At 43.3% G+C, this 26,905-nt stretch overlaps 1 protein-coding gene across 1 annotated transcript in view; it reads left to right on the top strand.

The window, feature by feature from the left end:
• The first annotated feature begins 1,779 nt into the window (after window positions 1-1,779).
• The window catches only part of MAP3K6 (mitogen-activated protein kinase kinase kinase 6), a 66,821-nt gene continuing 41,695 nt past the window's right edge, over window positions 1,780-26,905 (top strand). Inside the window, exons 1-5 of the mRNA XM_042440367.1 lie at window positions 1,780-1,889; window positions 3,851-3,990; window positions 13,431-13,454; window positions 15,716-15,903; window positions 26,701-26,869. Coding sequence (XP_042296301.1) covers window positions 3,868-3,990; window positions 13,431-13,454; window positions 15,716-15,903; window positions 26,701-26,869 — 504 coding nt within the window. The 5' untranslated portion in view covers window positions 1,780-1,889; window positions 3,851-3,867. The remainder of the gene's footprint in view (window positions 1,890-3,850; window positions 3,991-13,430; window positions 13,455-15,715; window positions 15,904-26,700; window positions 26,870-26,905) is intronic.

Raw genomic sequence — 26,905 nt, 5'->3', positions numbered from 1 at the left:
TCCCAGGAGGTTTGGATGCAACCTAAAATCTGTGTGAAATTTAGCACTGTCTAATCTACTTAGCAGCATAATCCTACGCATGTTGATTCAGTGCTAAATCCCACTGTGTCCAATGGGATTTACTTCCAGGTAAATACATGTAGGATTGTAACCTGGAAGTTTATCAGACGCAAGTTTGGGACCCTCAATTCCGCTAAGGATGTGAAACGAACGTTGCGAAATGAAGTTATAACGCAATGTTCTACCACATTGTTTGCTTTTCCGTCATTCCCCCGAAACGTGGCTTTAGCGCTATGATTGATTTGCAACAACATCTTTGCGCATGCTCCTTGGAGGTTTTGGTGGCATCGTGACCTTTGTGCTTCCGGGGGGGGGGGGGGAGAGGGAAGAAGCCCCTTCCAGTTTCCTGTTTGACATATATGTCAGAGACACATACTAATAAACATATCTCTGCATATTCACAGTATACACAATAGCTGATAACACACACACTTTTTTTTATTCACATGTATTCCTTCAGGACAGAAGACGGGGCTGGACTGGATGACCCTTTGAGGTCCCCACCATCTCTCTGGCATCCTATGTATTCCTTCAGGGCAGAAGAAGGGGGTGGAGTGGATGGCCCTTGGGGGTCCCTTGCATAGATTAGATTTACCTATAGGTACAGACCCCACTCCCCCCACATATACATATACCTATACCTATACATATACATACAGAACACGCATATATATATATTCACACACACACACACACACACCTCTTTATAAATACAGGCAGACAAGACAGATACATATATATATAGACATATATGTCAGAGACACATACTAATAAACATATCTCTGCATATTCACAGTATCCACAATAGCTGATAACCCACACGTGTTTTTATATTCACATGTATTCCTTCAGGACAGAAGAAGGGGCTGGACTGGATGACCCTTTGAGGACCCTCCCATCTCTCTGGCATCCTATGTATTCCTTCAGAAGAAGGGGGACTTGATGACCCTTTAGGGTCCCCTTCATTTATAGCATCCTATGTATTCCTCCATCACACATCAAGGCAAAACACATGCACCCCCTCCCCCCCGGGGTTGCCCTGAAAAAGGAGGGCCACCGGAAGGGAATGGGGTGAAAAAGCAGCACAGCATCATGGGAACTTTGCTATCAGTAACATTTGTGTTGCGTTGCGTTGCTGCCTACCACACCAAACCATTTCACAACACATTAGAAAGGATAACGGGAGACAAATGCCAGACTTCCCTTTTTTCCCCGTAATGCCCAAAAAGGGGAGGAATGACGCTAAAACTACAGAAGCGTTGCACAACGGGCTCCCATAGAAATGAATGACATCTGGAAGAACATCGTGTTATCGCTTTATTGCGCTATGTTGGTTGCACAAAAGTGACTCTTTGGGCAGGAAAAATCGCCAAAAACCCGCATCTGATAAACTCTTTAGTTTTGTACAATGCCTCCCGCACTCTCTCTTAAAACTACTAATGAACTGTGGATCCTGTGGCTCTACCATCACACTCATCTTCCCTTCCCTTTTATTCTGCTTTTGTGTTGCTTAACATCCAAGCTCCAGGAAAAGAGTTCCGGAAACCATCCTGCTCTCTGTTTTGTGACTTGATGACTATTGCAACCTAAAGGGTTTCAGCTGTCTGCCCAGAATCCTTGACTACATGCATCATACATGCATACCTCAGACAAGAAACAAATCGACTCAGACTATCCGTCTTCATCAACTGCTAACAGTTCTCCAAAGCTCAGCAGACATGGGTTTTTGGTTGCATCTGCATTGCCAATCCCAGGATTCAACAGGATGGGACCATGGCAGTTAAAGTGAAATAATAGTGCTATAATTGCACAATGTGAATGGGCCCCAGGTATAAATTGGCTTCCTGTTTTCTTCCTAAACCAGATGTGGAAGGGTTCCTTAATAGTCAGTATGAAAAGCATTCCCTAAAGGGCAAAATGTGAAAAACATTCAAATAGTCCATGATGAGACTGTTGTTGTGTAATTTCAAGTCATTTCCAACTTATGGCGACTCTAACAAGTTTATCAGATAAGGAGAATTGGAAGTATAATCCAATGGCAATCTGAACACAATCATGGGGTTTAATGTTATTGCATGATAACCCACTACACGCAAATTCGGGCAATGGGAAGTCAGTCCGAACCCAATCATGTGGTTTCACATTATTGTGTGATAGACTGCCACATGCAAATTCGGGCAATGGCATGCTATTTTCAGGCAATGGAGAGCCAGTTCAAATGCAATGCGTATTCACGTAATTGCACGAAATTAGCGATTTTAAGTGAATGCGTTTTGGTCCCACTTTTTTTTCATTCGAATTTAAGAGAAATTCCTCCCGTTTGATAAGACCCTAAGATGACTCAATGATGGGGTTTTCTTGGCAAGATTTGTTCACAAAGGGTTTGCCTTTGCCTCTTTCCGAGGCTGAGAGAATGTGACTTGCCCAAGGTCACCCAGTGTGACCAATGAGAGAGGTGACACGAGAATACCTAGTGATGCCACTGCCATGCCTCAAATTGCCTTTTCCATATTCAGGGAATAACCTCTTTTGGAAGAGAAATGACTGGGACAATTGCTCAAGCGCTAGCAGGATTTCTGCTCTCTTAAGGCCCCATTCACACTATAGAAATAAACTGGTCTGGAATCGGTTTATTTCCATGAAGTTTACATTTGGCCCAACTGCACTTGGTGCAGTTTGGGGAGAACCAAAAAGCCCACTTAAACCAATGCATTTGGCACCAAACCTCCTTAGCATTTCTGTTTTCAAGAGCAGCAGCAATCTGCATCTTTGGTAGTGTGACCACGCTACCAAATCGATTTGGATCATGTTGCATCATTCCCGGAAATGGAGGCACCTCCATTTTAAATCAGTATGGTGGCAAATGTGAAAGGCAACAGGGTTAAAATGGCATGGAGAGATTTGATCATGGTAAATGTAGTGGGAACACCAAACTGATTCTTAATCGGTGCAGAAATGTAAATCTCTTCATTCAAAAAAAAAAAAAAAAGTGTGAATGACCCCTGTATCTCTGGCTGTATTCTTCTGAAGAATAGGCTCCCACACATTGAAACTCACTCCCTCAAGAGGCTAGGCTAGCCCTGACCCTGCTCAACTTTTGCCAGCAGGGAAAAACTTTTCTTTTCAAGAAGGCTTTTTAAAAGTATTTGCACCCAGGGAGGCTTCTTACTGGGGTGTTTGCTTTTGTGTGATTTCAATGGCTTTATATTTTTAACTTGTCAGCCCTCCACATTTGCAACTTTGACTTTTGTGGTTTTGATTAATATGTTCTCTCTAGAAATCTCTAGGTCCTCCAGCACACCTCTGCCAGAAGCTGATCATAGGGTTGTGCCAGAGAACTTAGAAGTTCCTAGAGAAAAGACTTCTCTATGCATTTGTAGGTCCTCCAGCATAATTCTATGATCAACATCTGACAGATGGTTGAGAACCAGATGTGACCACCAGATATGGTCAATATCTGCCAGATGTTGACCAGAGTTGCACTGAAGGACCTGGAGATTCCTAGAGTTGTGTTCTCTCAAGTAAAAAGAACAGCCTTTCTTTTATTTGCAGTTTTTCCACATTCATGGGAATCCATCACTTCTAACCTCTATGAATGTGGAAGGACCGCTCTATACTGATGTGATGTTTTTAATTCTGTTTTTAAAAATTATACTATTTTTTAAGTGTCTTTTGAGAGCTGCTGTGGGTACTTTGGGGGCATGATGTGGGGAAAGATAAAAGATAATGCAAGCTTGGACTCTCCAGCAACAACAATGCCTGATGATCTGTGATGTCTTCTTCTCTTTAGATGTGGTTGTGGTGGAGATGAGCAACAGCCTATGCCAGCCCTCACTCTTTTATCACCTAGGGGTTCGTGAGAGCTTCAGCATGACCAACAACATCCTCCTTTGCTGTTATACGGATCTCCCAGAGTTCCAGGCCCTCCGGGTGAGTGGGACACAAGGTAGTTCTAAGGGGTTTCTGTCTATGGCAGGGGTGGGCAGATGTTGGAGGTTAGAAGGACTGCTCAAAGAACTACACATACCCTGTTGCACACACACTCCAGATTCAAATAATGATTTGCTCCCAAATGGTTTGGGGGGCTGTTCTGGGCTCAGGGCTCATTTTTTCTTATTTCTAATGGAAATCCGATTATGAATTGGATCACGGGGGCACCTTTTTACAGGGTGGCATAGTGATTTGAGTGTTGAACTATGACTTTGGAAACCAGGGTCTGATTCCCAACTCAGACATGAAAGCTTTTGGGTGGCTATGGACAAGTCACATGCTTTCAACCTCAAGGGAAGGCAATATCAAACCTCCTCTGAACAAATCTTGCCAAGAAAACCCCATGATAGGGGCACATTAGGGTCTCCATAAGTTGGAAACAACTTGAAGGCACCCAGTCACAACAAACATCTGGGGGAGATTGTTTCCAGTCACTGAAATGGCCTGGCTCTTGGCCACATTGCAAAGGAATGAGGTAGTCAAACTAAGGGAACATTTCTAGGGCAGACTTCAGGCTTGTTGGGTCTGGTTTTTATGTATGTGCTGTGTTTTGTTTTGTTTTGTACTGAACACTGAGGTCCTCCAAGCAGAGGTTTGAAAAGTTAAATCAATTGGGAGCTGGAGAATCTTTGCCTGTTGATTTAAGGGTTTGCAGTCTAGAGGTTTGGGATCAGCAGTAGAATCCTACCACACAGAAGAAACTGTTCCTTAACCCTTTCACTTGCAAGCTTGGTCCGATAAAATGGACTGTTCCAGTAACTGGAGCAAGTGCTAGGCCAGCTGCATTGCATGTTAATATATATCATTTTTTTCATCAAGGGAAGGGAAGATAGTCCAGATATTCCATCCCCTCCCACTTTTACAAAATGTCAGATCTTGAAAAAGAAGAGAAAAAAATTGGCTGAGTGTCCTATGCAGTCCGGTTCTCAGAGTGAGACCTATATCCTGAATGAGCCTGTATAAAGACAAACATTCTGTGAAAGCTAGCTAAAAAGAGTGTTTTCCATATTGATTGTACTGCATCTCCCATCATGCCATTTTGACCATGCTGGCTGAGGATGATGGGAATTATATTCCCACACATTTGTAAGGGGCAATAATTTATTGGGGGATAGACTGTTCTAGGAATACAGGAAGCTGCTTTACACTCTTATGTCAGCTCACTGAGGTGTTTATCACATTGAGATTTTTGCAGCTCAGATCCGGGGTGACTGTGGATCCAACAATGCGAATTCATGGTATAATGTGAATGTTTTATCACACCTGGTTGCCCTTCTGTTGCCCTTCCGAATTGAGGGGGAATCAAATCCAAGGCAAGTCACATGATGCGGATTCATGCAAAGCTGAGTGAGTGCAAATTGTATTGCCACACCAGTGCATACCATGCAGATTCAATTATTCGAATCGGCACCCTTGTGCATGTTCAGTGGGGGTCTGAACACATTGTGACCTTGTACATTTCCGGGGTGAAAAGGGCTGCAAGTTCTTGTTCCCTGTTTTGCGTAATTGCGTGATTGCATGAATATTTGCCTTGTGAATATTTCTGTGTCTTCTTCATCCCCTTTTTTTATTTTCCCTTCCATTTCAGCAATTCCAACACACCTAGATAGATAGATAGATAGATAGACAGACATATCTATATATTCAGATTCACACACACACACACACACACACATTCCCCAAAAATGAGTTGCCCTGAAAGTTGCCCTGAAAGTGAAAGGACCACCAAAAGGAAATGGGAGAAAATTGCAGTGCTGCACCATGGGAAATTTGCAACCCGGGGGGGTTTGTGGTGCTGTACCAGAGCAGAAGCAAAGTTGCATTCCACACCAGACCAATTCGGGGTGAAATCGAAGTGAGCTTGAACGCGAATTCTGTGAATTCACTTTTTTCCGATTTCACCAAAATGAGGGGTCACTTTGGAATCACTGCGGAAGCCCCATGGAAGGAGCCCCCATAAAAAGGAATCGCGCGTGATAACACATTCACATTATTGTGTGACTTCGCATCATTGGACCCGCAGTCACGCCAGAACTGAGCTGCAAAAAGCTGCAAAAATCTCCATGTGATAAACCTCTCAGACATCTGAGTCAGTGGCAAGTCATTTCAATGAGTTTATGGTCTTCTTCCTATGTTATCCTGTGTTACCAGCCTTATAATGTATAATGCGGTAAGGAAAACCTCATGGCTTCAGCATGGTGAGGAGGGTAAGGGCATCATTTGAGTCTGGTCAGTAAGGAAACTTTTTATTTCTCTGTTTAGCTACATTTGTTCATTCTTGTCTGCACTGTCTTCATTTATCAGTATTTATTTCATGCCTTGGAATTAGGATTTTCGTGTCCCTTATACGCATACATGGAGCCTTTCAAACTGCCTATGATCACTCTGTTCCAAGTATGATGTGTGGTTAACACCACAATATAATCTATCTCTACTCAGAAGCATGCACTTTCTCCACTGAGTGGATTTTTCACTCCTGGTTAAGTGGGTGTAAGATTGCAATTTGGAACAATTTCAAGATCACGTGGCAAGGAGATATGAAACAAAATTAAACAGCAATTCTGAATCTCATTTAATATAGTGAGACACTGAATACAGCATGCTTAGAAGTTATGGCTGGCCATGCATTAGGCAGAGAGAGAGAACTGCCCTGACAACAAATGTTGGGAGGAATGTCAGTGTTCCTTATGAGCCCCTGAACATTTCTTTAATCAGGAGAATTTAGCTTTACTCCCCTAATCTGGCCTAATGTCCTCTGGCATTGTGAAGGATGCTATTCCATTGCTAGTATTCAGGCTCTCCATTGACAACCCCTTGTCATGGGGGAGAGGCTTGCGTACCCTAATGAAATTATGAGCTATGCTGGCAGTGGTATAATAGCCACCGGCAGGGCCTCCCATGCCAGACAGGTCACAACCAAAGGCTCTGACCAAGAGCGCCAAAGAGCAGGATGGGCTCTCTAGCCTTATGGCAACCATCCTAGGAGAAGGAAAACTCTAATCCCCGGGCAGATGGTGTTCGTCTAACCCTGTAAGGTCAACCATCTAAGAGAAGGAAACTATAATCAAACCTACGACCCGAGGACCTCGCTGCCACTGTCCATGCTTGTCAAGGCCTCAGCAGACGAACCTCTGGTTTAAAGGGTGAAGCCAGTTCTGTGCATGCTGCGCTCCACCAGAAAAAACCCATTGCACAGACTCAAAGAATACATCCAACTTCCGAAAAAGCCCTGTAGCGATAGGTGAGGGATGAAATGGCAGGTGTAAAGATGCACTGGAAGCCACAGACCCAACCCTGCATGCAGGTGGTTCAGGACTTTGGTCACTTGAGACTGACTGGGGATGACAGTCTTGTTCGGCAGCATCCTGAATGACCAAGCAGCCTTTTTAAAGGAGAGCACTGCTTGCTCCATATGGAGAGGGGCCTAGAAAAGGTGGCCTAACAAAAGCTCATCCCCATCTACCCGGTTGGCTAGCCACGGCCAACAGGCATCTTCTGATGCAGTCAAACAAAGACAAAAAAACAAAGGCACACACCAGCCTCAAAAGGTGTAAATAGACTAACGCTTGCATGCTGGAACATCAGAACCATGCAAGTTCTGCTCTGATAGCCCATGAACTGTCATGATTTTACATTGACATTGCTGCTCTTAGTGAAGTTCGTCTACACGAGGAAGGCAGCCTTAAAGAACATGGTGCTAGCTACACACTCTACTGGTCTGGCAAACCCAAAACTGAAAAACATATTTCAGGTGTAGGCTTTATGATCAAAAACTCCATTGCCTCCAAACTCGAAACCTTGCCAACAGGACATTCTGATCACATTATCTCCTTACGCCTCCCACATGTGGTTCTCTTCAGTATATATGCCCCAACTATGCAAGCCGACCCTGCGGAGAAAGACAAATTCTACTCAGACCAATGCCACCTTATACAGAAAGTCCCTGCAGAAGACAAAATCATTATCCTTGGTGACTTCAATGCCAGAGTAGGAAAGAACTTCGAAGCCTGGAAAGGTGTTTTAGGCAAGCATGGTGTTGGAAACTGCAATGATAATGGACGCCTCCTGCTAGAGTTTTGTGCAGAACAGCAGCTGACTAATAATAATAATAATAATAATAATAATAATAATAATAATAATGTTTTATTTATATTTTTCCCACCTCTCTCGACAGATCGAGGCAAGATTACAGTCAATGTATAATGCAACAGTACATAATAATTCTAATAACAATTATTTAAAATCAGAGTAGAAAAGCAAAATACTATCTAAAAACATACAGTATACAAATCACAATTAACATCCTGAGGTAGATTTCTATTTGAGGGTGATTTCCTTTATAGAGAGTCAGGGGGGTATGCTTGTCGGAAGAGGTAAGTTTTCAATGCCTTCTTGATGGCATCCAAAGTACGAATGAGTCGGATCTCTTCCGGGAGATTATTCCATTGCGTGGGGACCATGGCCGTAAATGCTCTTTGGTGAGTAGTTGTTATTCTCACTTTGGGATGCTCAAGTAGGAACTTTCCAGTTGTTCTGAGAGTGTGGGGCAGATTGTGTAGGGAGAGGCATTCCCTCAAGTAACTCGGGCCCAAGTCATATAGGGCTTTAAAGGTAATAACCAACACTTTGTATTGGGCCCGGAAGCTAATTGGCAGCCAGTGTAGAGATTTTAGTACTGGTGTTATGTGGTCTGGCCTTAAGGTTCCAGTGACTAGTCTGGCTGCAGCATTTTGAACTAGCTGAAGCTTCCGAACTTGGTAGAAAGGTAGCCCCATGTAGAGCGCATTACAGAAATCTAAACGAGAGGTTTCCAGTGCATGTACTACAGTTTCAAGGTCCTTTCGGTCCAGCCAGGGACGCAGTTGGCGTATCAGCCGAAGCTGGTACCAAGCACTCCTGGCCATCGCATCTACTTGAGATGATAACTGTATTACAAACACCATCTTTCAGCAGAAAGATAGCTTGAAGACAACCTGGATGCATCCCCAATACAAACACTGTCACCTCATTGACTATATCCTAGTGCGCCAGAGAAATATTCGCGATGTCCATCATACCTGAGTGATGCCCAGTGCAGAATGTCAAACAGATCATCGCCTTATAAGATGTAAGCTAAATCTTCATTTCAAGTTTAAACCTAAGAGGGGAGGCATCCTAAAGAGGAGACTCCAAGTCAACAATCTTCAACAAGCTGCCATGAGAGACAACTTCCAGGCAAATTTGCAAACAAAACTTGAAGACCATCCTGTAGACTCTTCTCCTACAGCGTTTTGGCAACTTATCAAAACCAGCATCCTGCAATCTGTGGAAGAATCCTTGGGATTCTCCCTCAAGAAAAATCAAGACTGGTTTGATGAAAACAACTAAGAGATCCAGGAGCTGTTGGCAAAGAATAGAACTGCTCACCAGGCACACCTCGCCCAGCCATCTTGCCATGTAAAAAAAGCAGCCTTTCGCCTCGCATATAGTCAACTCCAACAAAAACTCTAAGACATTCAGAACAAGTGGTGGATCAACTTAGCAGAAAAGACACAATGTTGTGCAGATCTGGGTGATTCCAGAGGATTTTGCGAAGCTCTTAAAGCAGTGTTTGGACCAACATGTCAGATCCAAAGCTCCCTATACAGTACAGATGGTCAAACACTAATCACAAATAAAGCTTCCATTTTGAACCAATGGGCTGAACATTTCCAAAGCCTCTTCATTGCCAACCAAGTAGTCCAAGACTCAGCTATTCAACATATGACACAACAACCGATAAAACATGAATTGGACATAGCTCCCACTTTGGAAGAAAACCTCAAAGCCATACAGCAGATGAAAAAAGGTAAGGCAGCCAGGATTGATGGAATTCCACCTGAAGCTTGGAAACATGGAGGTCATGTACTCCATGCTAAACTCCACGAGCTCCTTGTGAGTTGCTGGGGAAAAGGTGAACTGCCATCAGATCTCCGAGATGCAGTCATCATCACCCTGTATAAGAAAAAAGGAGCAAAATGTGACTGCTCAAACTATCTAGGTATAACACTGCTCTCGATCGCTGGAAAAATTCTTCCAAGGATACTCCTGCACAGATTAGTTCCTGCTACTGCAGAAGCACTTCTTCCTGAAAGCCAATGTGGCTTTAGAGCTAGTAGGAACACTACAGATACGGTATTTGCCCTTAGACAACTGCAAGAGAAATGTAGAGAGCAGAACAAAGGACTCTATGTAACATTTGTCGACCTCACCAAAGCCTTCGACACTGTGAGTAAAAAAGGTCTGTGGCAGATCCTGGAATGACTAGGATGCCCCCCCCCCCAATTCCTCAAAATGATTATCCTGCTACATGAAGGCCAGCAAGGCAAGTCAGATATCAAGATGCTCTTTCACAGCCTTTCTAATAACTAACGGAGTGATGGTAGCCTGTTCAACTTAAGCCGTCTGAGGGCTTGCACTAAGACTCTAAACATCCTAGTCCGTGAGCTGCTTTTTGCGTGACAGTGTTGCCCTCGTTGCCCATATGGAAGCAGCTCTGCGCACCTAACATCTTGTTTTGCTACAGCTGCAGAGCTCTTTGGGCAGGAAGTCAGTCTGAAGAAAACGGAAGTTCTCTACCAGCTGGCACCTCAGGAAGAACACTATCATCCTCACGTCACTGTAGGCAAATCTGTGCTTAAGTCCATCCAGCAGTTGACCTACCTGGGAAGCATCATCTCCTCAGACGCCAAGATTGATAAAGAGATCGATCACATACTAGCAAAGGCATATAGTGCATTCGGAAGGCTTCACAAGAGAATCTGGAGTAACAAACACTTGAGCTGAAGCACAAAAATCAGGGTGTATAGAGCCATTGTACTGTCTATTCTCCTCTACAGGTCTGAAACATGGGTCACCTATCGCCAACACCTATGACTCCTCGAACACTTTCATCAGCTCTGTTTACGCACAATCCTAAATATACACTGGACTGACTATGAGACAAATATTGCTGTCCTTGAGCAAGCAGGGATCACCAGCATTGAGGCCATGCTATTGAGGACGCAGCTGCGCTGGGCAGGACACATTTCTAGGATGAAGGACCATCGCCTCCCAAAAATAGTATTCTACGGTGAACTCGCCCCAGAGAAGAGATACAAGGACTCCCTGAAACAACATCTCAGGCTTGGCCAAATTGATCACCAATAATGGTCTGCCCTGGCCTCGCATCGGGAGGCATGAAGACGCACTATCCATGATGCTGCAGCCTTTTTTGAAATCTCACGCTGAATGAGTCTCTAAGAGAAACGACAACGCAGAAAGAACCACAACCCAGAAACATCACCCAAGGAGACATTCTGCTGTGCTTTCTGCAAGTGGACTTGTTCATCTCGGATTGGCCTTCTTAGTCTTCAACGCACTTGTAGAAAGCGCGGGATGAGTCCTTCCTGAATCTTCATTCGTGAAGTAAAGCCAGAGATTCAGGTAGCAGTCCAGTCATCTTTTGAACAGGATCTATCCAAGTTTTACCAGATGGTTAGGAGCAGAGCTTTGAAAGTTCCATTTTGGACCACTACTTCCAGAATCCTCCTTCACTTGCTAGAGGATTCTAGAAATTGTGGTTCAAAGGTAAGCTTTCTAAGCTCTGGGGTGGAAGCTGCTCCAGAGACTAGAAAGTGAACCAATGGATTCATATAACCAGCATGATGTAGTGGCTTGAGCAAATTTTGCCAAGACCCTATGATAGTTTCGCCTTGGGGTCACCATAAGTTGGAAATAATTTGAAGGCACACAACAGCAAGAAGAAAATAGATTTCACCTAAATATTTGGAAGAACTTTTTGACTGTGGGAGGTGGGAGCTGTTTAACAGTGGATTAGACTGCCTCAAAGGGGTGATGAACTCTCCTTCTTTGGAGGTATTTGACAACTCTGTGAGGTGAGGTACCTTCCTTTGTCTCAAAGGCAAATCTAGGCAAGCCTAGCTAGGATTATATGGTAGTTAGGATAGCTGTCCTCTAGACTAGACTTTCTCAAGCATTTTACCTTGGAGGTCTCAGGGAACTCCTAAATAACTTCTTGTTATATACACAGCTCAAAATATTGTGGGTTTTTTCCCCCAACCACTGATTGCTGCAGGTTCAGTTGTTGTTGTTGTTGTTGTTGTTGTTATTATTATTATTATTATTATTTTCTTATATCCCACCTTTCTCCCAACATAGGGACTCAAGGTGGTGAACAGCGTGTGTGTGTGTGTGTGTGTGTGTGTATACAATTAAAAACAGTACAAGAATATTAAAATATATAAATACAAAATTTAAAAAATAATTAAACAATTTTAAGAGTCAAAACAGTGATACATTAAAATATAACATGTTAAAAAAAACACCATTAAAATTTATAACATTAAACCACTTTAAAAACCCAGCCCTTCTCAGGAGATTCCTGACTTGCAAATTCATTGATTCTAAAGCCCTATTTCATGCTTGTAATAAATAGTAAATGGGAGCACATCTCAAATGTAAACTCCCACATGGGAGTGGGCTGTGTGAAGTAGCCACATACCCCAATATTATTTCCATGATACAGACCTTCCTATAGATGCTCAGGAGGTTGGCCTGTAGCCTAGGCTATGATGTATCCTAGGCCTGATATCAGCGTCAGCATTTACCATAGTGAAACATCACTCCTCACTAACGTGTTACTGAAGGGAGGAAGGTCGCCCTACAGGTGTTGTTAGACTGCAAGTCCCAGCAGCCCTAGCCTGCATAGCCAATAATGAGCAATGATGGCTATTGCAGTCCAACCATATCCTGCAGGTCGAATGATTCTCATCACTGTGTTAATCAGAGCTTTGACAGCTTACTTCTTGCAACTCCGGTGGCCAGCATGGCCACTGCTGTAGTCCAAAAAGTAACCTTTCTAAACTCTACTTAGAGTACTTGGACTGATGAAAGCCCAAAGAGAATTTATGTGGATGTTTTGTTTGGGATTTGTTTTTGGTTTGTCTTCATTTTTTATGTTTTGTGTTTTGTTTTGGTGCCAGACTCCAGTTGATGGGCTTCCAAATTTTTCCTAAAAAACCAAAGTAGTTCTTGCAAGCCTGAATCCACTGGTGTGGATACAGCAACAGACTTTAATCACACCTGTACAAGAGAGTCCCAAATAGGACAGCATCGCTTTTCTTGTTCAGTTGTTTGTACATCTTATACCCTACCCTAATAGCGATGCAAAACAGGGCAAGACTTTTGCACTTGGAATAGATGTTCTGTATGGAAGATGGAAGTTTTTTAGCAAGTGTCTTTTGCATGACTACTCACAGTTGCTGAAATTCAACTGAACTCTTACAAAAGCCCTGCCCTCCTTTTGCATCTGGCCACCCAACTAATCACCGTCCACCCTCCCTTTTTTTCCCCCTTTCTAGGAAGAGATCTTCCAGAAGAATTCAGTAAGTTTTTTAAATACATATTTACAACTTTAAATTCTTGAACTGCTCCCAAGAATTCGACTTGTCCAGACAGCCAATTGCCGTTTGAACTTGGCAAACAGTGGAGAGCCACCCATTAGTTGCATCCATGAAACAAAATGAATATGGCAGCTAGGGACTTTTATTTCATTTTATTTTACTTGTAATTCTTCTTTAGTACTGTGATATAATCCTGGATACCTAATCACATTATCCAGATGATTCCAGTTATGAAATAGTAAAACTGAGCTGTCTGTTGCCTAAACGTCATTGTACTCTGCAGACCTATTACAAGCCTGGGAGTGAGGCACAATGAACACACTGGAAACTTGGTGCTGAGTATACTACGTCTAGGTTTGCATGTCATGACAAACCAGAATTCCTGCTTGTAGTGGATGAGTCAGTGTGTTTGTTCCTGCTTTTCAGTCACTACCACTTCCAACAGGTGTGGCTAAACCAGGAATGGAAAATTTCAAAGAACTGGAGGCTAGTTCCCTTGACATGTTTTAACCTTTAGCTGGAAGTGACTGGAAGACTGTGTCATATTTAAAACAAAAACATTACTACACCCTGGTGTTTTTCACCCTTTGCTTTAGATGAGAATCACTAGTCCTGGAGGCTTCGTGGAGCAACAGTTCTTCCTTTTTTGACTACTGTATTTTTATTTCTGCTGGGGGGTATCAACTAGTTGAGTCCATAAAGTGGGTGGCGTGGGAGCCAGTGTGACATAGTGGTTTGCACATTGGACTATTACTCTGGAGACCAGAGTTTGAATCTCGACTCAGCCATGAAACCCACTGGGTGACCTTGGGCAAGTTACACTCTCTCTGCCTCAGAAGAGAACAGTGGCAAACCACCTCTTAAATATTTGCCAAGAAAACCCCATGATAAATTTACCTTAGTGTCACCATAAATTGGAAACAGCTTGAAGCCATGAAACAACAAACATATGGTTTAGAGAGTCATGGCCTTGCGCTCTCTTCCAACTCTGTAGTTCTCTTATTTTGTTTCAGTGGTGAGAAAAGTATGGCCCTCCAAATATTGCTGGACTGCAGTTCCCTTCATCACTCACCACTGATGATGGGCTAATAGGTACTGCAAATCAGCAACATCTGGAGAGCCACATGTTCCTTGTGTTCTCCATTAAAAGGCTATCCACCATAGAATCATAGAATCATAGAGTTGGAAGAGACCGCAAGGGCCATCCAGTCCAACCCCCTGCCATGCAGATCCAGTGCAGCTTAAAAAACAAGGATCACAATAAGAAAGGAGCTCATGGGCATGACGATGCCCATCAGCACCTGTTACCTGGTCAGCAAACTATTCTGGCGTACAGCGTGCCATATTCCTCACTCACTGTAGTGCGATGGGTTATATCTGAGTTTAAATGATAGCCATTAGTGCTAAGTTTGCATCAACAGATACAAATAAGTTGTAACAGAATTCTGGGCTGAACTGGGAAAGTCTCTGGAGGCCTCATTACCACTACCTTTTAAACCGGATCACAAATCGGTTTGAACCAGTTTAAATGACCCTGGTTAGCACTTGAACTGAATTGCTGAAGCAATTTGGAGAGGAGGACCATACGCTAGATCCATTTAACCCGTGTCTTTTTGATGCTGATTTTTTCCACATCTTTTTGGATAAATTGATTCGGTGCAAGTATGAACCAAATGCAGATTGGAATAGATTTAAATTTGCCCTTCAGCAAGCTGGAGTAGGCCCATTTTGAATCGATTCATTTGTCAATGTGAACCACAAGTGGGTTATTTTATTTTATTTGCAGCAAGAAAATAGGAGCAGAGAAATTGTAGTGTGAACCATGCTCCGCTGCCAAGCTGATCCATCGATTCGGATTGCAAAGTGATTTATTTGTAAGTGGGAATGAGGCTAGAGTGGCTTTGGGTGGTTCATTCACTCTCAGGTTGATCTGCCTGAGAAGGTGGTGGCTGTGATGATGAAAGCAATGAGTATAGCTGGGTATCCAACTCTGAGCAAATTGGAGGGAAATAAAGATATAAAAATAAATGAAATAAGTAACCCCATACAGAAGGAATGAGAAGGGTGAGTGCCTTCCAAAAGTGTATGCACTAGAAACATTTTAAATTGGTGAGATAAATGATAAAAGGCATATTAATCTAAGTTGTATGACAGCCCTTTTGATGCGTTCATGCCATGTTCAGGAAGGTATTGAGGGAATGCAGGGATGGGTTCTGGGTTTCATTCATCCTGTTCTCTTTTAGGACTGCAATGGCAGCTATACCTTCATTCCCTATGTGGTGACAGCCCAGAACAAGGTCTTCTGCTGTGACGCCACCACAATGATGTGCCTGAGTGAACTTTACCAACCCAACTTCAACAGGGAGGCCTTCCTTACTCCATTGACCGGGCAGCTTGCAAGGCTGCTTGAGGGCACCTCTACCAGCTCCTGGTAAAGCACCTTTTCCACCTTTGTTTATACACAGCTTGAGTAAGGCAACAGTGGGAGATGTATGAGGTTACATGATTCCCATTTTGTGTACTATTATTCTGTTTTGCAGTCTTGTTTTGCCCAGGCAGTTAAAGCTGAGGATTCCCTTTGGAGGATCAACTTCTTTTGAAACTGAGAATATTCTTTTCTGTTCTATATATATCCTACTTTTCTCCCAATACCAAAGATGGCTCACAACTTTATTAAATAGCCAAAAAAATAGAATGTTATAAAATTAAAACAAAAATGAACTGATTATCAACATTAAAAAAAGAATCCAGTTTTATAAGGATAAACTAATGAATGGTAAGAAATTGGAATAAATGTTTATACTCTGGTTAGAGAGAAAAAGGAAATTCTACTTTATTTTAATGGAGGGTTGGGAGGGATGGGGGTCATTTTTTTTTCTTTCATTCTTTCTTGCTATCTCTTTTTATTCTTCCCCCTCCTTTTTTTTCTTTTTTGTTTATTTGGGGTTTTTTTGTTCCTAATTTTGCCTTTGTGGCCTTTATTGTTTGTTTGTGTTTATGTATGTTCTTTTAGTAATGTATGTTATATATGTTAATTTTTTTAAACAAAAGTTTTGGAAAATAAATAAAAATAAAGGTCTATCACAGTTTAAAGGCCATATGTTGTAGTCTCTAAAGAGGTACACTCATCCCTCCACATTTGCAGATTTGACTTTTTGGATTTGATTATTCATGGATTTTATTAATATGTTCTCTCTAGAAATATCTAGGTCCTCCAGCACAACTCTATGGTCAACTTTAACCAAAAGTTGCCCTGAAAGACCTAGAGATTCCTAGAGAGACACTCTACTAGGCATTTGTTGCTCCACCACCACAATTCTAGGGTCAATGTCTGGCAGATGTTGACTACAGAGTTGCACTAGGAGACCTAGAGATTCCTAGAGAGGTGTTCTCTCAGGTAAAAGCATAGTGTTTTTGATATTTGTGGTTTTTCCACAATGTGCCCCTAACCCAAGTGAATGTGGAAGGATGAATGTATTTACTACAACCCACGTCTCTTTAATTTATCTGTGGTGGCTGTTCTGTGTTCCTCAGACTATTCATAATAGAGTTGGAGGAGGCACTGGCTTGTCCAAGATGCTGCTCAATGCAACAAATCCAAATGTAGAACATCTTTAACTGTTGTTAATAATAATAATAATAATAATAATAATATGTATTTATATACTGCTTTTCCAAAACTGATCAAAGTGGTGCACAACAAAGAATACAAAATACAATAATCAAAAATAACAACACGATATATACATAACAATAAAACGACAATAAAAATTCAATCGCAATTTAAAACCATAAAAACCATATCAAAGCCAGCTGAGTTGATAATCAATGGTACAAGATACATATCAGGGGGGAAACCACACATATCAAGGCACATGGGGGAAAGCTTGATGGAACAAGATGGTCTTGAATCTTTTAAAAGAGATCCAGGAAGGTGATGGAGCGGAGCTCATCGGGAAGGCTGTTCCAATTTTATGGGGCCGAGATGGAAAAGGCCCTTTGCAAGGTCAACGCATATCTCGCAGCAAATTCTTCCTGAGTGTGCAGGGCGGATTATATGGGGAGAGGCAGTCCTCCAAGTAACCTGGGCCCAAGCCATTTAGGACTGTTGTTAGTCTAGTCTGTGCTTGAAGATCTGTGGATATGAGATGGCAGTGATTACAACTTTGTACATCAAATGGACAAAAGACAGAAAGAAAAGTTATCTGTTTATTAGCCCAGAGTGCTTTTGAGCAGAGGAAAATAAATAAATAAATAAATAAATAAGGCATCCAATTAGTTGTCATTGAAGGCTCTGATTTGCATTATATCTACATATCCTTATTTATATGTATAGATGCAAAATTAGAAACTGCAGTCTAAATACAAATATATGTCCACATGGACTTTCTTGCCCATCTTATGGTTCTTTTTCTTTAAATTGGATAAGGACTGGATAACCTTCCAAAACATTCAGAAAGGATTGCTTTTTGTAAAGCAGAATGCTATTGGCCACCCTGGTGTTTACTCTTAATAGCTGAAACTTTCCAGAGTAAAGAATGGAGAAACTGTGGCCTCAGCTCCCATCATTCTCATTTCACCTTTGTCCATGTTGGTTGGGGCTGGTGGGAGTTAGAGTCCAATAACATCATGAGAACCGCAGCTTGCTCATCTGTATTTCAAGGTCTGACGCTGACACTGATAGTATTTACTCCTGGAGAGTGAGAGTGGGACCTTCAGTGTGTAAACCTGTTTTTGAGCAGAGATACTCCAAAACTGAATCCTGTTTTTGAGCAAAGATTACCCTGTCTGCTCTGGTTTTAAACCACTTTGGTTTTCCTTGTAACAGTTACGTTTGGTCTTTTTTTAAAAATAACTGGAAAGCTCAGATTATCAAGATACCATAAATGATACCAAGAGGCTTGTAAAATGTCATATTTCTGTTATCAACTGTGCAATGGTAGCTGAGGCCGATTCTCAGAAGTACTGAGGACAAGCTGTAGTTCATCCCAATTCATAGTACAGTCTGCCTTTCTTCTACCTTTCCTACCATTATTGTCTTTTCCATGATGTAGCCAAAGTGGAATAGCCTCAGTTTAGTCAACTTCCACTGAGATTTCAGGCTTGATCATAGAATCGTAGAGTTGGAACAGATCGCAAGGGCCATCTAGTCCAACCCCCTGCCATACAGGAAATCACAATCAAAGCATCTCTGACAGATGGCCATCCAGTCTCTGTTTGAAGACCTCTAAGGAAGGAGACTCCACTACACTCCGAGGAAGGAATGTGTTCCACTGTCAAACAGCCCTTACTGTCAGGAAGTTCCTCCTAATGTTGAGGTGGAATCTCTTTTCCTGTAGCTTGCATCCACTGTTCCGGATTCTAGTCTCTGGAGCAGCAGAAAACAAGCTTGTTCCCTCCGCAATGTGACAACCCTTCAAATATTTAAACAGGGCTATCATATCACCTCTTAACCTTCTCTTCTCCAGGCTGAACATCCCCAGCTCCCCAAGTTGTTTCTCATAGGACATGGTTTCCAGACCCTTCACCATTTTGGTCGCCCTCCTTTGGACACGCTCCAGTTTCTCAACATCCTTTTTAAATTATGGTGCCCAGAACTGGACACAATATTCCAGGTGGGGCCTGTTTTGTGGACTCAGTGAAAGAAGCCACTGCCCTGAATTTGCAGGACATAAGCAGAATAGTGGATAGGGGGTCTTAGAGATTTCTCATTCATAAGGGCACCATGAGTTGGAATCGGCTCGAGGGCAATCAACAACAACAACAATGGTCATGGTAGTTGGGGAATATTGGGAGTTCTGATTCAACAAAAGTAACTTTCTCAAGCTTTGCAAAAGTGTGACCAAGGTATTTATCCACATATTCATCTTTTCTCCTTCTATTTCCATCTCCCTCTTTCTCTTTCTCATACGCACACATACACAGTGCTTGGAGGCATGCAAACTCCAGTCCCTCAGCTAAATAGCACAAGGGGTAGGAAAGCTTGAGACGGGTGAGGTTTAAACCAAAACCACAAGTTTCAAAGGGAAGGAAGAGATTTATCTTCTTAAAAATTTTTTTGAACTGGGGTTCCTCTGGTTCCTACTTGGTGGTTCCGTTTTTCTTTTTCTCAGAATGCCCTAAAATAACCCTATGTTTGGGTTAGTATGCCAAGGCATCTTGTAGCACCGTTGAGACTAACTGAAAGACAGAAGTTGGTACTGGTAGCATGAGCTTTTGTAGACTTCAGCCTACTTCCTTGGTTATTGTGGCATACTAATTAGAGGGCATGTTTTCTCTCATTCCTCAAAGGTCTTTCCTTATGACCTATGAGACTGATCAATTATTATTGATTCCTAGATGATAACTGAGGCAGTGGAGTGAGATAGTTTGAGTGATGGAGCAGGATTTCAGGAGGCCAGGGTTCAAATCCCAGCCATGGATACCCACTGGGTGACCCTGGACAAGTCCCACTTTCTGAGCCTCAGAGGAAGTCAGTGACAAACCCTCTCTGAACAAGTTTTGCCAAGAAAACACCATGAATGGGTCACTTTAGTGCCACCATAAATTGGAAACAATTTGAAGGCACAGAATAACAACAGTGTCAAATGGTAGCTATGATGTAGCTTGCTTGGATTAATATGCAATTGTGTGGATAAGAACATAAAAATCATAAATGAATCAATAATGAATTATATAGAAAGCTGTGTGTGGCTTGTGACACCATCTCTAACTCAGTATTGTTGACATTCACTGGCAGTAGCTGCCCAGGGCCTTAGACAGTATTTCTTCTTAGTCCTGCCTGGAGAGAGAGATACAGTGTGATGTAGTGGTTTCAGCACTGGAGTAGGGCTCTGGAGACCACAGTTTGAATCCCTGCTCTGCCATGGAAACTCACTGGGTGATCTTGGGCAAGTCACAGTCTCTCAGCCTCAGAGGAAAGCAAAGGCAAACCTCCTCTGAGCAAATCTTTCCAAGGAAGCCCCATGATAAGTGGGCCTTGATGTACCTTCAAGTCAGAAATGACTAGAAGGTACATGACAACAACCTGCCTGGAGAAACTAGGGATTGAATGGGGGTTGTTTTCACCGAAACCATCTTCTGTGCCACTGAACTGTAGCCTCTGGAGCCACATGTCTCAAACAGTAAAAAGATATTGTGCAACACTGCACAGATAGATCTGGGTTCCACAGAGGAGTAATGATTGAATGTGATCTAACTGCTGAATGCTCTTGGAAAAAAGTTACTGAGGGTGGTGGAGATTAATTATAAAGGCTTCTTTTTGCTGTTGTGTAGAATGCTGGACTAGCAAATGGACAAGTAGTCAATACAAAGGCTCTTGTGTGAAGTCAAAGGTTTTCATGGCTGAATAGTTTCTCATGGGTTTTTTGGGCTATGTGGCCATGTTCTAGAAGAGTTTATTCCCAACGTTTCACCTGCATCTGTGGCTGGCATCTTCAGAGAATGAGCATCTTCTCTGAAGATCCCAGCCACAGATGCTGGTGAAACATTAGGAATAAATTTTTCTAGAACATGGCCACATAGCCCCAAAAACTCACAAAAACGTTATTAAAAAGGCTCTTGTTTTAGCATAGCTTTGCAATTTGTGTTTGCTGAAACCTGTGTGGGGCAGAGGGGGGCAGCTCAGGACAATGTAACCACACATGGCCCAAGAGTTGATGTGGGTCAGACATGAGCAGAACTCTAGGGTTGCCAGAGTGACAATGGAGAGGGCTTCTATACCTTTACGGTTGTGTAGAGGAGGGAATTTCATCTGGTGGTGCTTCTTTAAACAGTACCTGCTGAAATGCCTTCTTCTGCATATCTGTTAAAGATACAGGAGCCCTCCACATTTCTAACAACTCTAAGAGAGAAGCATCTGATATAAAAATGTTGTCGTGAATTTATGCAATTTCTATATCAATTCATTTTTCCACTTTGGATAAGAACATCTCTGCTGATTGAAGCTGCATTCGCACTGCAGAAATAATCCAGTTTGACACCACTTTGTGAGTGCCTTGGCTCAATGCTATGGAATCTTAGGAACTGTAGTTTGTCATGGCATGACAACTCTCTGACAGAGGAGGCTAAATGTCTCGCAAAACAACAGTGCCCAAAATTCTATAACATTGAGCCATGGCAGTTAAGGTGGTGTAAAACTGCATTATTTCTGCAGTGCAGATGCAAGCTAAGACTTGTTTAGTCCAGCATCTTGTTGGTCAAGTCTAGTGGAAAGCCTGAGAGTAGGACATGTGTGCAATAGCATCCTTCCACTTATCTTCCCCAGGATACTGCCTCTGATACAAGGGTAGTATATAGCTGTTTCCCAGTGAAGCACACCAGTCTGTATTTGCTGTCGGCTGGCACCCTGATCCTATGACTGCTTTAGATCTTTTAGCTGTAACACCTGCAGTGGTGCATACCTGTCCATTCCCTGTTTAAATCCAGAGCAAAAACATATGTTGGCTTCTTAACAGCAAATGACACATTAAAGGAATAATTTTGCCTTGTGTACTCAGGCATTTAGAGGAATGGGTGCTGTCTCAAGATTGGGAGCCTTTCATCTTTGGTCTTATGGAGGATTTCCAGTTATGAATATCTTTAAGAAATACAAAATTCATCATCAAACAAAAAGCAGAAATTTGCATATGCTCATATAAATGAGGACTTGGAAATAAATCCTCTAATTTAAATAGAAGCATAATAATTTCCCCGATGTAAAGAATCTTCATTGCAGAAATAATGCAGGTTGACACCCCTTGAACTACTGTGGCTTAATGCTATGGAATTCTGGGATTTGTAGTTCAGTGTGATATTTTGTCTTCTCTGTCCGTGATGTCATACCACAACAAACTACAAATCCCAGGATTCCATAGAATGGAACCATGTCAGTTAAAAAGATGCCAAATGACATTATTTCTGTAGTTCAGATTCCGCCTCAATGTAGCTGATGCTCTGTTCTGCAGTCTAAGTGCTATGGATGGGCAAGAAATTCAGGGCCACCACTCTCCCTTTCTTATAGCTCTTTGTCTTTAAATGGTCTTGCACTAGAAAACCCTTTAAACAGAGGAAATTTCCAGACAGAAGACTGTTCTCTGTAAAGTAGGATGCTTAGCTACTTCAGGGCAATGCCTATTACTGTGCTCTATTTGATTTCCTTGGAAAAAGAGAACGTAGATCAACAGTGTGTTTCCATACGCTGGAAGGCAAAAAGCAGAAGAAAGCTCGCTCTCGTTTTTCTTGCTGTTTCCAGAACCGTTCTGTACTACAGATGGCAGGAAGCTGTGGTAAGCCCCAGTGGTTGCATCACAGCTGAGCATGTTGCTTGTGTTTGTGCTGTGTTGTGCCACAGAAAAACTGCATTGAAATATACTAGAATGCGGTGCTTTATTGCCACCTAGCCTTTGCTTCTTTGTGTTGTCTGTGTTAGTATTTTCATAAATACTAAATACATTTTATAAATACTAACTAAACTAAAGTAAAAATTAACTAAACTAAGAAATTATCTTATCGCTAAAGAGATTTTGAAGCACCTAGACTACAGATTAAACAGATGGGACACATATTTATATTTTAAATTAAATCAGTTTAAATATTTCTAAATTTGCATCAGTGTATACATTAGCAGAGGGGTAGGAAACTCCATCCCATTTGGGCCCAAACACCTTTTAATGATGCCCCAAGATTCCCTTATCCTCTTCTGATTCTTTTTAAATTGCTAAAATCCAGTGGCATGATATCTGGGAAGATTATCGCACTGCGTTCTGAGAACGTTCTCATCACGTGATGAGAACGGAACGCATTTGAGAATACCGCACGTATGTGTTCCAATCGGGTTCTCAGAACGCTTAAATGTGTTCCAAATGTGTTCCAGGAGGGAACGGATTTGAATGTGTTCTGAATGTGTTCCCAGAGAGCTGAAACGTGATGAAAACGTTCCAAGAGAAGTGTGTGCGGTATTCTTATCCGTTCTCAAATCCGTTCCCTCATTCCTCCGTCTCCTGATTGGCTGAAAGAATGACAGGCAGGGAGGGAGGCAGGCAGGCGAGCGACTGCAGTGAGGGAAGGTGTGTGTGTGTGAGGGGGGAAAGAAGGAGGGAGGGAAGGGAGGAAAAAGGGAGGAAAGGTGGGACAAGGAAGAGAAGAGGAAAGCAGGGAAAGAGAGGGAAAGAAGAGACCAGAGCAGAGAGCAAGAGGGAGAGGGTCTGGCTGCTTCTCCGGGGGTCTCTAGTGTCATGTCCAGTGGGGCTCCTGTGCTGTCACAATGCAGGAGGCAGGGATGCCCAGGACCTTCTCCTCCTTCCCTCCAGGAGGGAACCCACAAAAGCTCCTCTGTTTGGAGCACCACAGAAAAGCAAGCAAACAACTCCCAGAATTCCATAGCAAAGAGCCAGACAAGAGTTAAAGCGGGGAGGGAAGCTCACAACCTGAAGGCACACATTACATGCACACACACAGGAGCAAAAGGGTGTCAAGCTGCCAAAAAGGGGAAATGGGATGACAGCAGAGGACTCTTCTTTTCTAACCGGTTTAAAGAGCTGCTATGGCTGCCGGGGCTCTGCCCTTGGCCCAGTCCCTCCCTGGCAACTTGCTTTCCTTCGGCTTGAAGGGACCTCCATGGAGCTCCTCCTTCCCTCAAGGAAGAGGGGACCAGGGCAGAGAGCAAGAGGGAGAGGGTCTGGCTGCTTCTGCGGGGGGCCTCTGGTGTCATGTCCAGCGGGGCTCCTGTACTGGCAGCCTGCAGGAGGCAGGGATGGCAGGGATGCCCAGGACTTTCTCCTCCTTCCCTCCAGGAGGGAACCCACAAAAGCTCCTCTGTTTGGAGCACCACAGAAAAGCAAGCAAACAACTCCCAGAATTCCATAGCAAAGAGCCAGACAAGAGTTAAAGCGGGGAGGGAAGCTCACAACCTGAAGGCACACATTACATGCACACACACACAGAAGCAAAAGGGTGTCAAGCTGCCAAAAAGGGGAAATGGGATGACAGTAGAGGACTCTTCTTTTCTAACCGGTTTAAGAGCTGAAAGAGCTGCTATGGCTGCCGGGGCTCTGCCCTTGGTCCAGTCCCCTCCCTTTCCCTCCGCTTGAAGGGACCTCCATGGAGCTCCCTTAAAGCCCAGGCTGCCAAGGAGGGGACTCTGCCCTTGGCCCATCAAGTTACATAGGTTTTATCCTATTTTCTTCAAACATATGCCAGCATATGAAGCCCCAACGTTTTATAGGGGCTTGCCTTCCTTCTCTCCCAAGGGAATCTTCGGAGGGAAGACTTCTCAGTGAGGCTGAGAAGCACTCTCCCGGCCAGAGTCCCTAGGCTTACTGAAATCCCCCACCTCCCTTCCCCATAGAAATCAATCCAAAAACTGAGTTTAAAAGGAGCAGAGGAGAGCCCTTTGGGTCTGCATCTGGGAGAGATTTTAAACTCTGTTTTTGGATTCTTTCCTATGGGGAAAGAGGGGAGAGAGAGAGATGGCAGGACATCCCCATAGCCAAGCATCCTCTGCTCCCCCCAGATGAAGACCCATAGGGCTCAGTGCTCTTTAAGCTCCGTTTTTGGATTGATTCCTATGGGGAAAGAGGAGAGAGGGAGAGATGGCAGGACAACCCCATAGCCAAGCATCCTCTGCTCCCCCCAGATGAAGACCCATAGGGCTCACTGCTCTTTTAAAACTCCGTTTTTGGATTGATTCCTATGGGGAAGGGAGGTGAGGGATTTCAGTAAGCCAAGCCTCCCTTTTCCCTCTTTCCTGGGGGCGGCGCCTCTCCCGAGCCGTCCAACCACTGAGTGGCGACGTCATCAGAAGACAGCCCACAAAACGTAATACAGCAAACCGTTCTGAGAACGGTTTCAAGAAAAAGGAATCGCAGTGCGGTAAACTGCCGTTCTGATCCCGTTCTGATCACGTTTTGATTTCTAATGCGGTAATATCCGTTCCAGGAACGTTCTCATCACGTGATGAGATGGAACGTTCTCAGAATGCAGTGCGATAATCTCCATAGTGTTAGAGTTTGTTGCCTAATTCCATGGCAAATCAGAAACTACAGTTGTTGGCCTCCCTCCCCTCCCTCCCCTCCCTCTGCCTTTCCAGTCTGCCTTTTCTTTGGTAGCCACAACATTATTCTACCCATATCACTATGGAAGGAACACAATGATGACAGCAGTGGTGGCTTTAGAATTCCATATATGTTACTGAAGGGCAACCAAGAACAGGAGTACTACTTATTTTTTGGAATGCTTTGTTCCCAGGAATCCTAGAAGCAATGACCCTGCCTCCATGGGCCAGAATACTCTGGGGGCATCCCAAAGTACTCTGGCCCTGGAACTGTCCTGACCTCTCTCTGTTACCTAAGACCCTTTATTGTGATGCATCCAGCAGCACCTCCACAGGTTACCTTGCTCTGAGGTCAGAATGAGGCACCCAGCATCAACCACATGGCTGAGCTCCTCATTCCGACTTCAGAGTGAGCAACCCATGGCTGTGGTACCAGGTGGCACAGCAGAACACACATACAAACAATCACCCGGTGTAGCAACGGAGGGCTCCAGATCTTCTGAGAAGATCTGAAGGAAAACATGAGGGTTTTTTATTCCATTTTAAGAGGAGTATACTCTGACTTTGATGCTCCACAGACCAGACATCATTCAGACTGTTCGCACCAGAACAAGGGTTTGGGCCATGTATCATCTGGTCTCCCCACCAAGAGGGGCACATTTTATTTGGCCCATAAAGACATGGCCAAAGTTACCATAGGAAAATTGACTTACATTTTTATTGGAATATTATACACACACACACACACACACTGGAAGTTACCTTGCACCCCAACCCTTGAAGAGAGATGGAACCAATTAAACCAATGAAATATATAAGACACAATGTGAAAGCTGGGGCCAGGGGCCATGGTCCTGCTCTATCATGTAGTCATTAAGCCTATGGATAGAGGAACATCTACTGTAAGTTGAGCAATTGTGTCTGTGCACAATTGTAGGCAATTGAGGGAGGGAGGGTGCAACTTTGAAAAGTTTTAGTTACAATCCACAGATTCCTGCAGGCAGCATAAACACTGGAGGATACTGGATATTGCTAGAGGATACTGGGAGTTGTTATCCAAAAAGGTAAGCTTTCCAAATTGTGAACTGTCCCATGAGCCATTGGAAAGGAAATGAGTCTTGGATAAATTCACCAATTTTTAATAATTGAAGGGGACTATCATGTTCAGAGCAAAGGAAAATATGTTGTTTTCTCCAGCGGCTACATCCGGGAAATGATCCGGAGAGACATTCGCAGGGCTCGCGAACGGTACAGTGGGGAGCAGCTAAGCCGTGAGCTGACAAGCATCCAGCAACGCCTGGACAGCGTGGAGTGCCTGAGCCTGGACATTGTCATGAACTTCCTCCTATCCTACCGTGATGCTCAGGTGAGTTGGTTTACTGGGACCTTCATTAAAATGATG

The sequence above is a fragment of the Sceloporus undulatus genome, chromosome 9 (genome assembly GCF_019175285.1).
Source record: "Sceloporus undulatus isolate JIND9_A2432 ecotype Alabama chromosome 9, SceUnd_v1.1, whole genome shotgun sequence".
NCBI lineage: Eukaryota > Metazoa > Chordata > Lepidosauria > Squamata > Phrynosomatidae > Sceloporus > Sceloporus undulatus.
This window is presented reverse-complemented; position numbering and strand designations above follow the sequence as displayed.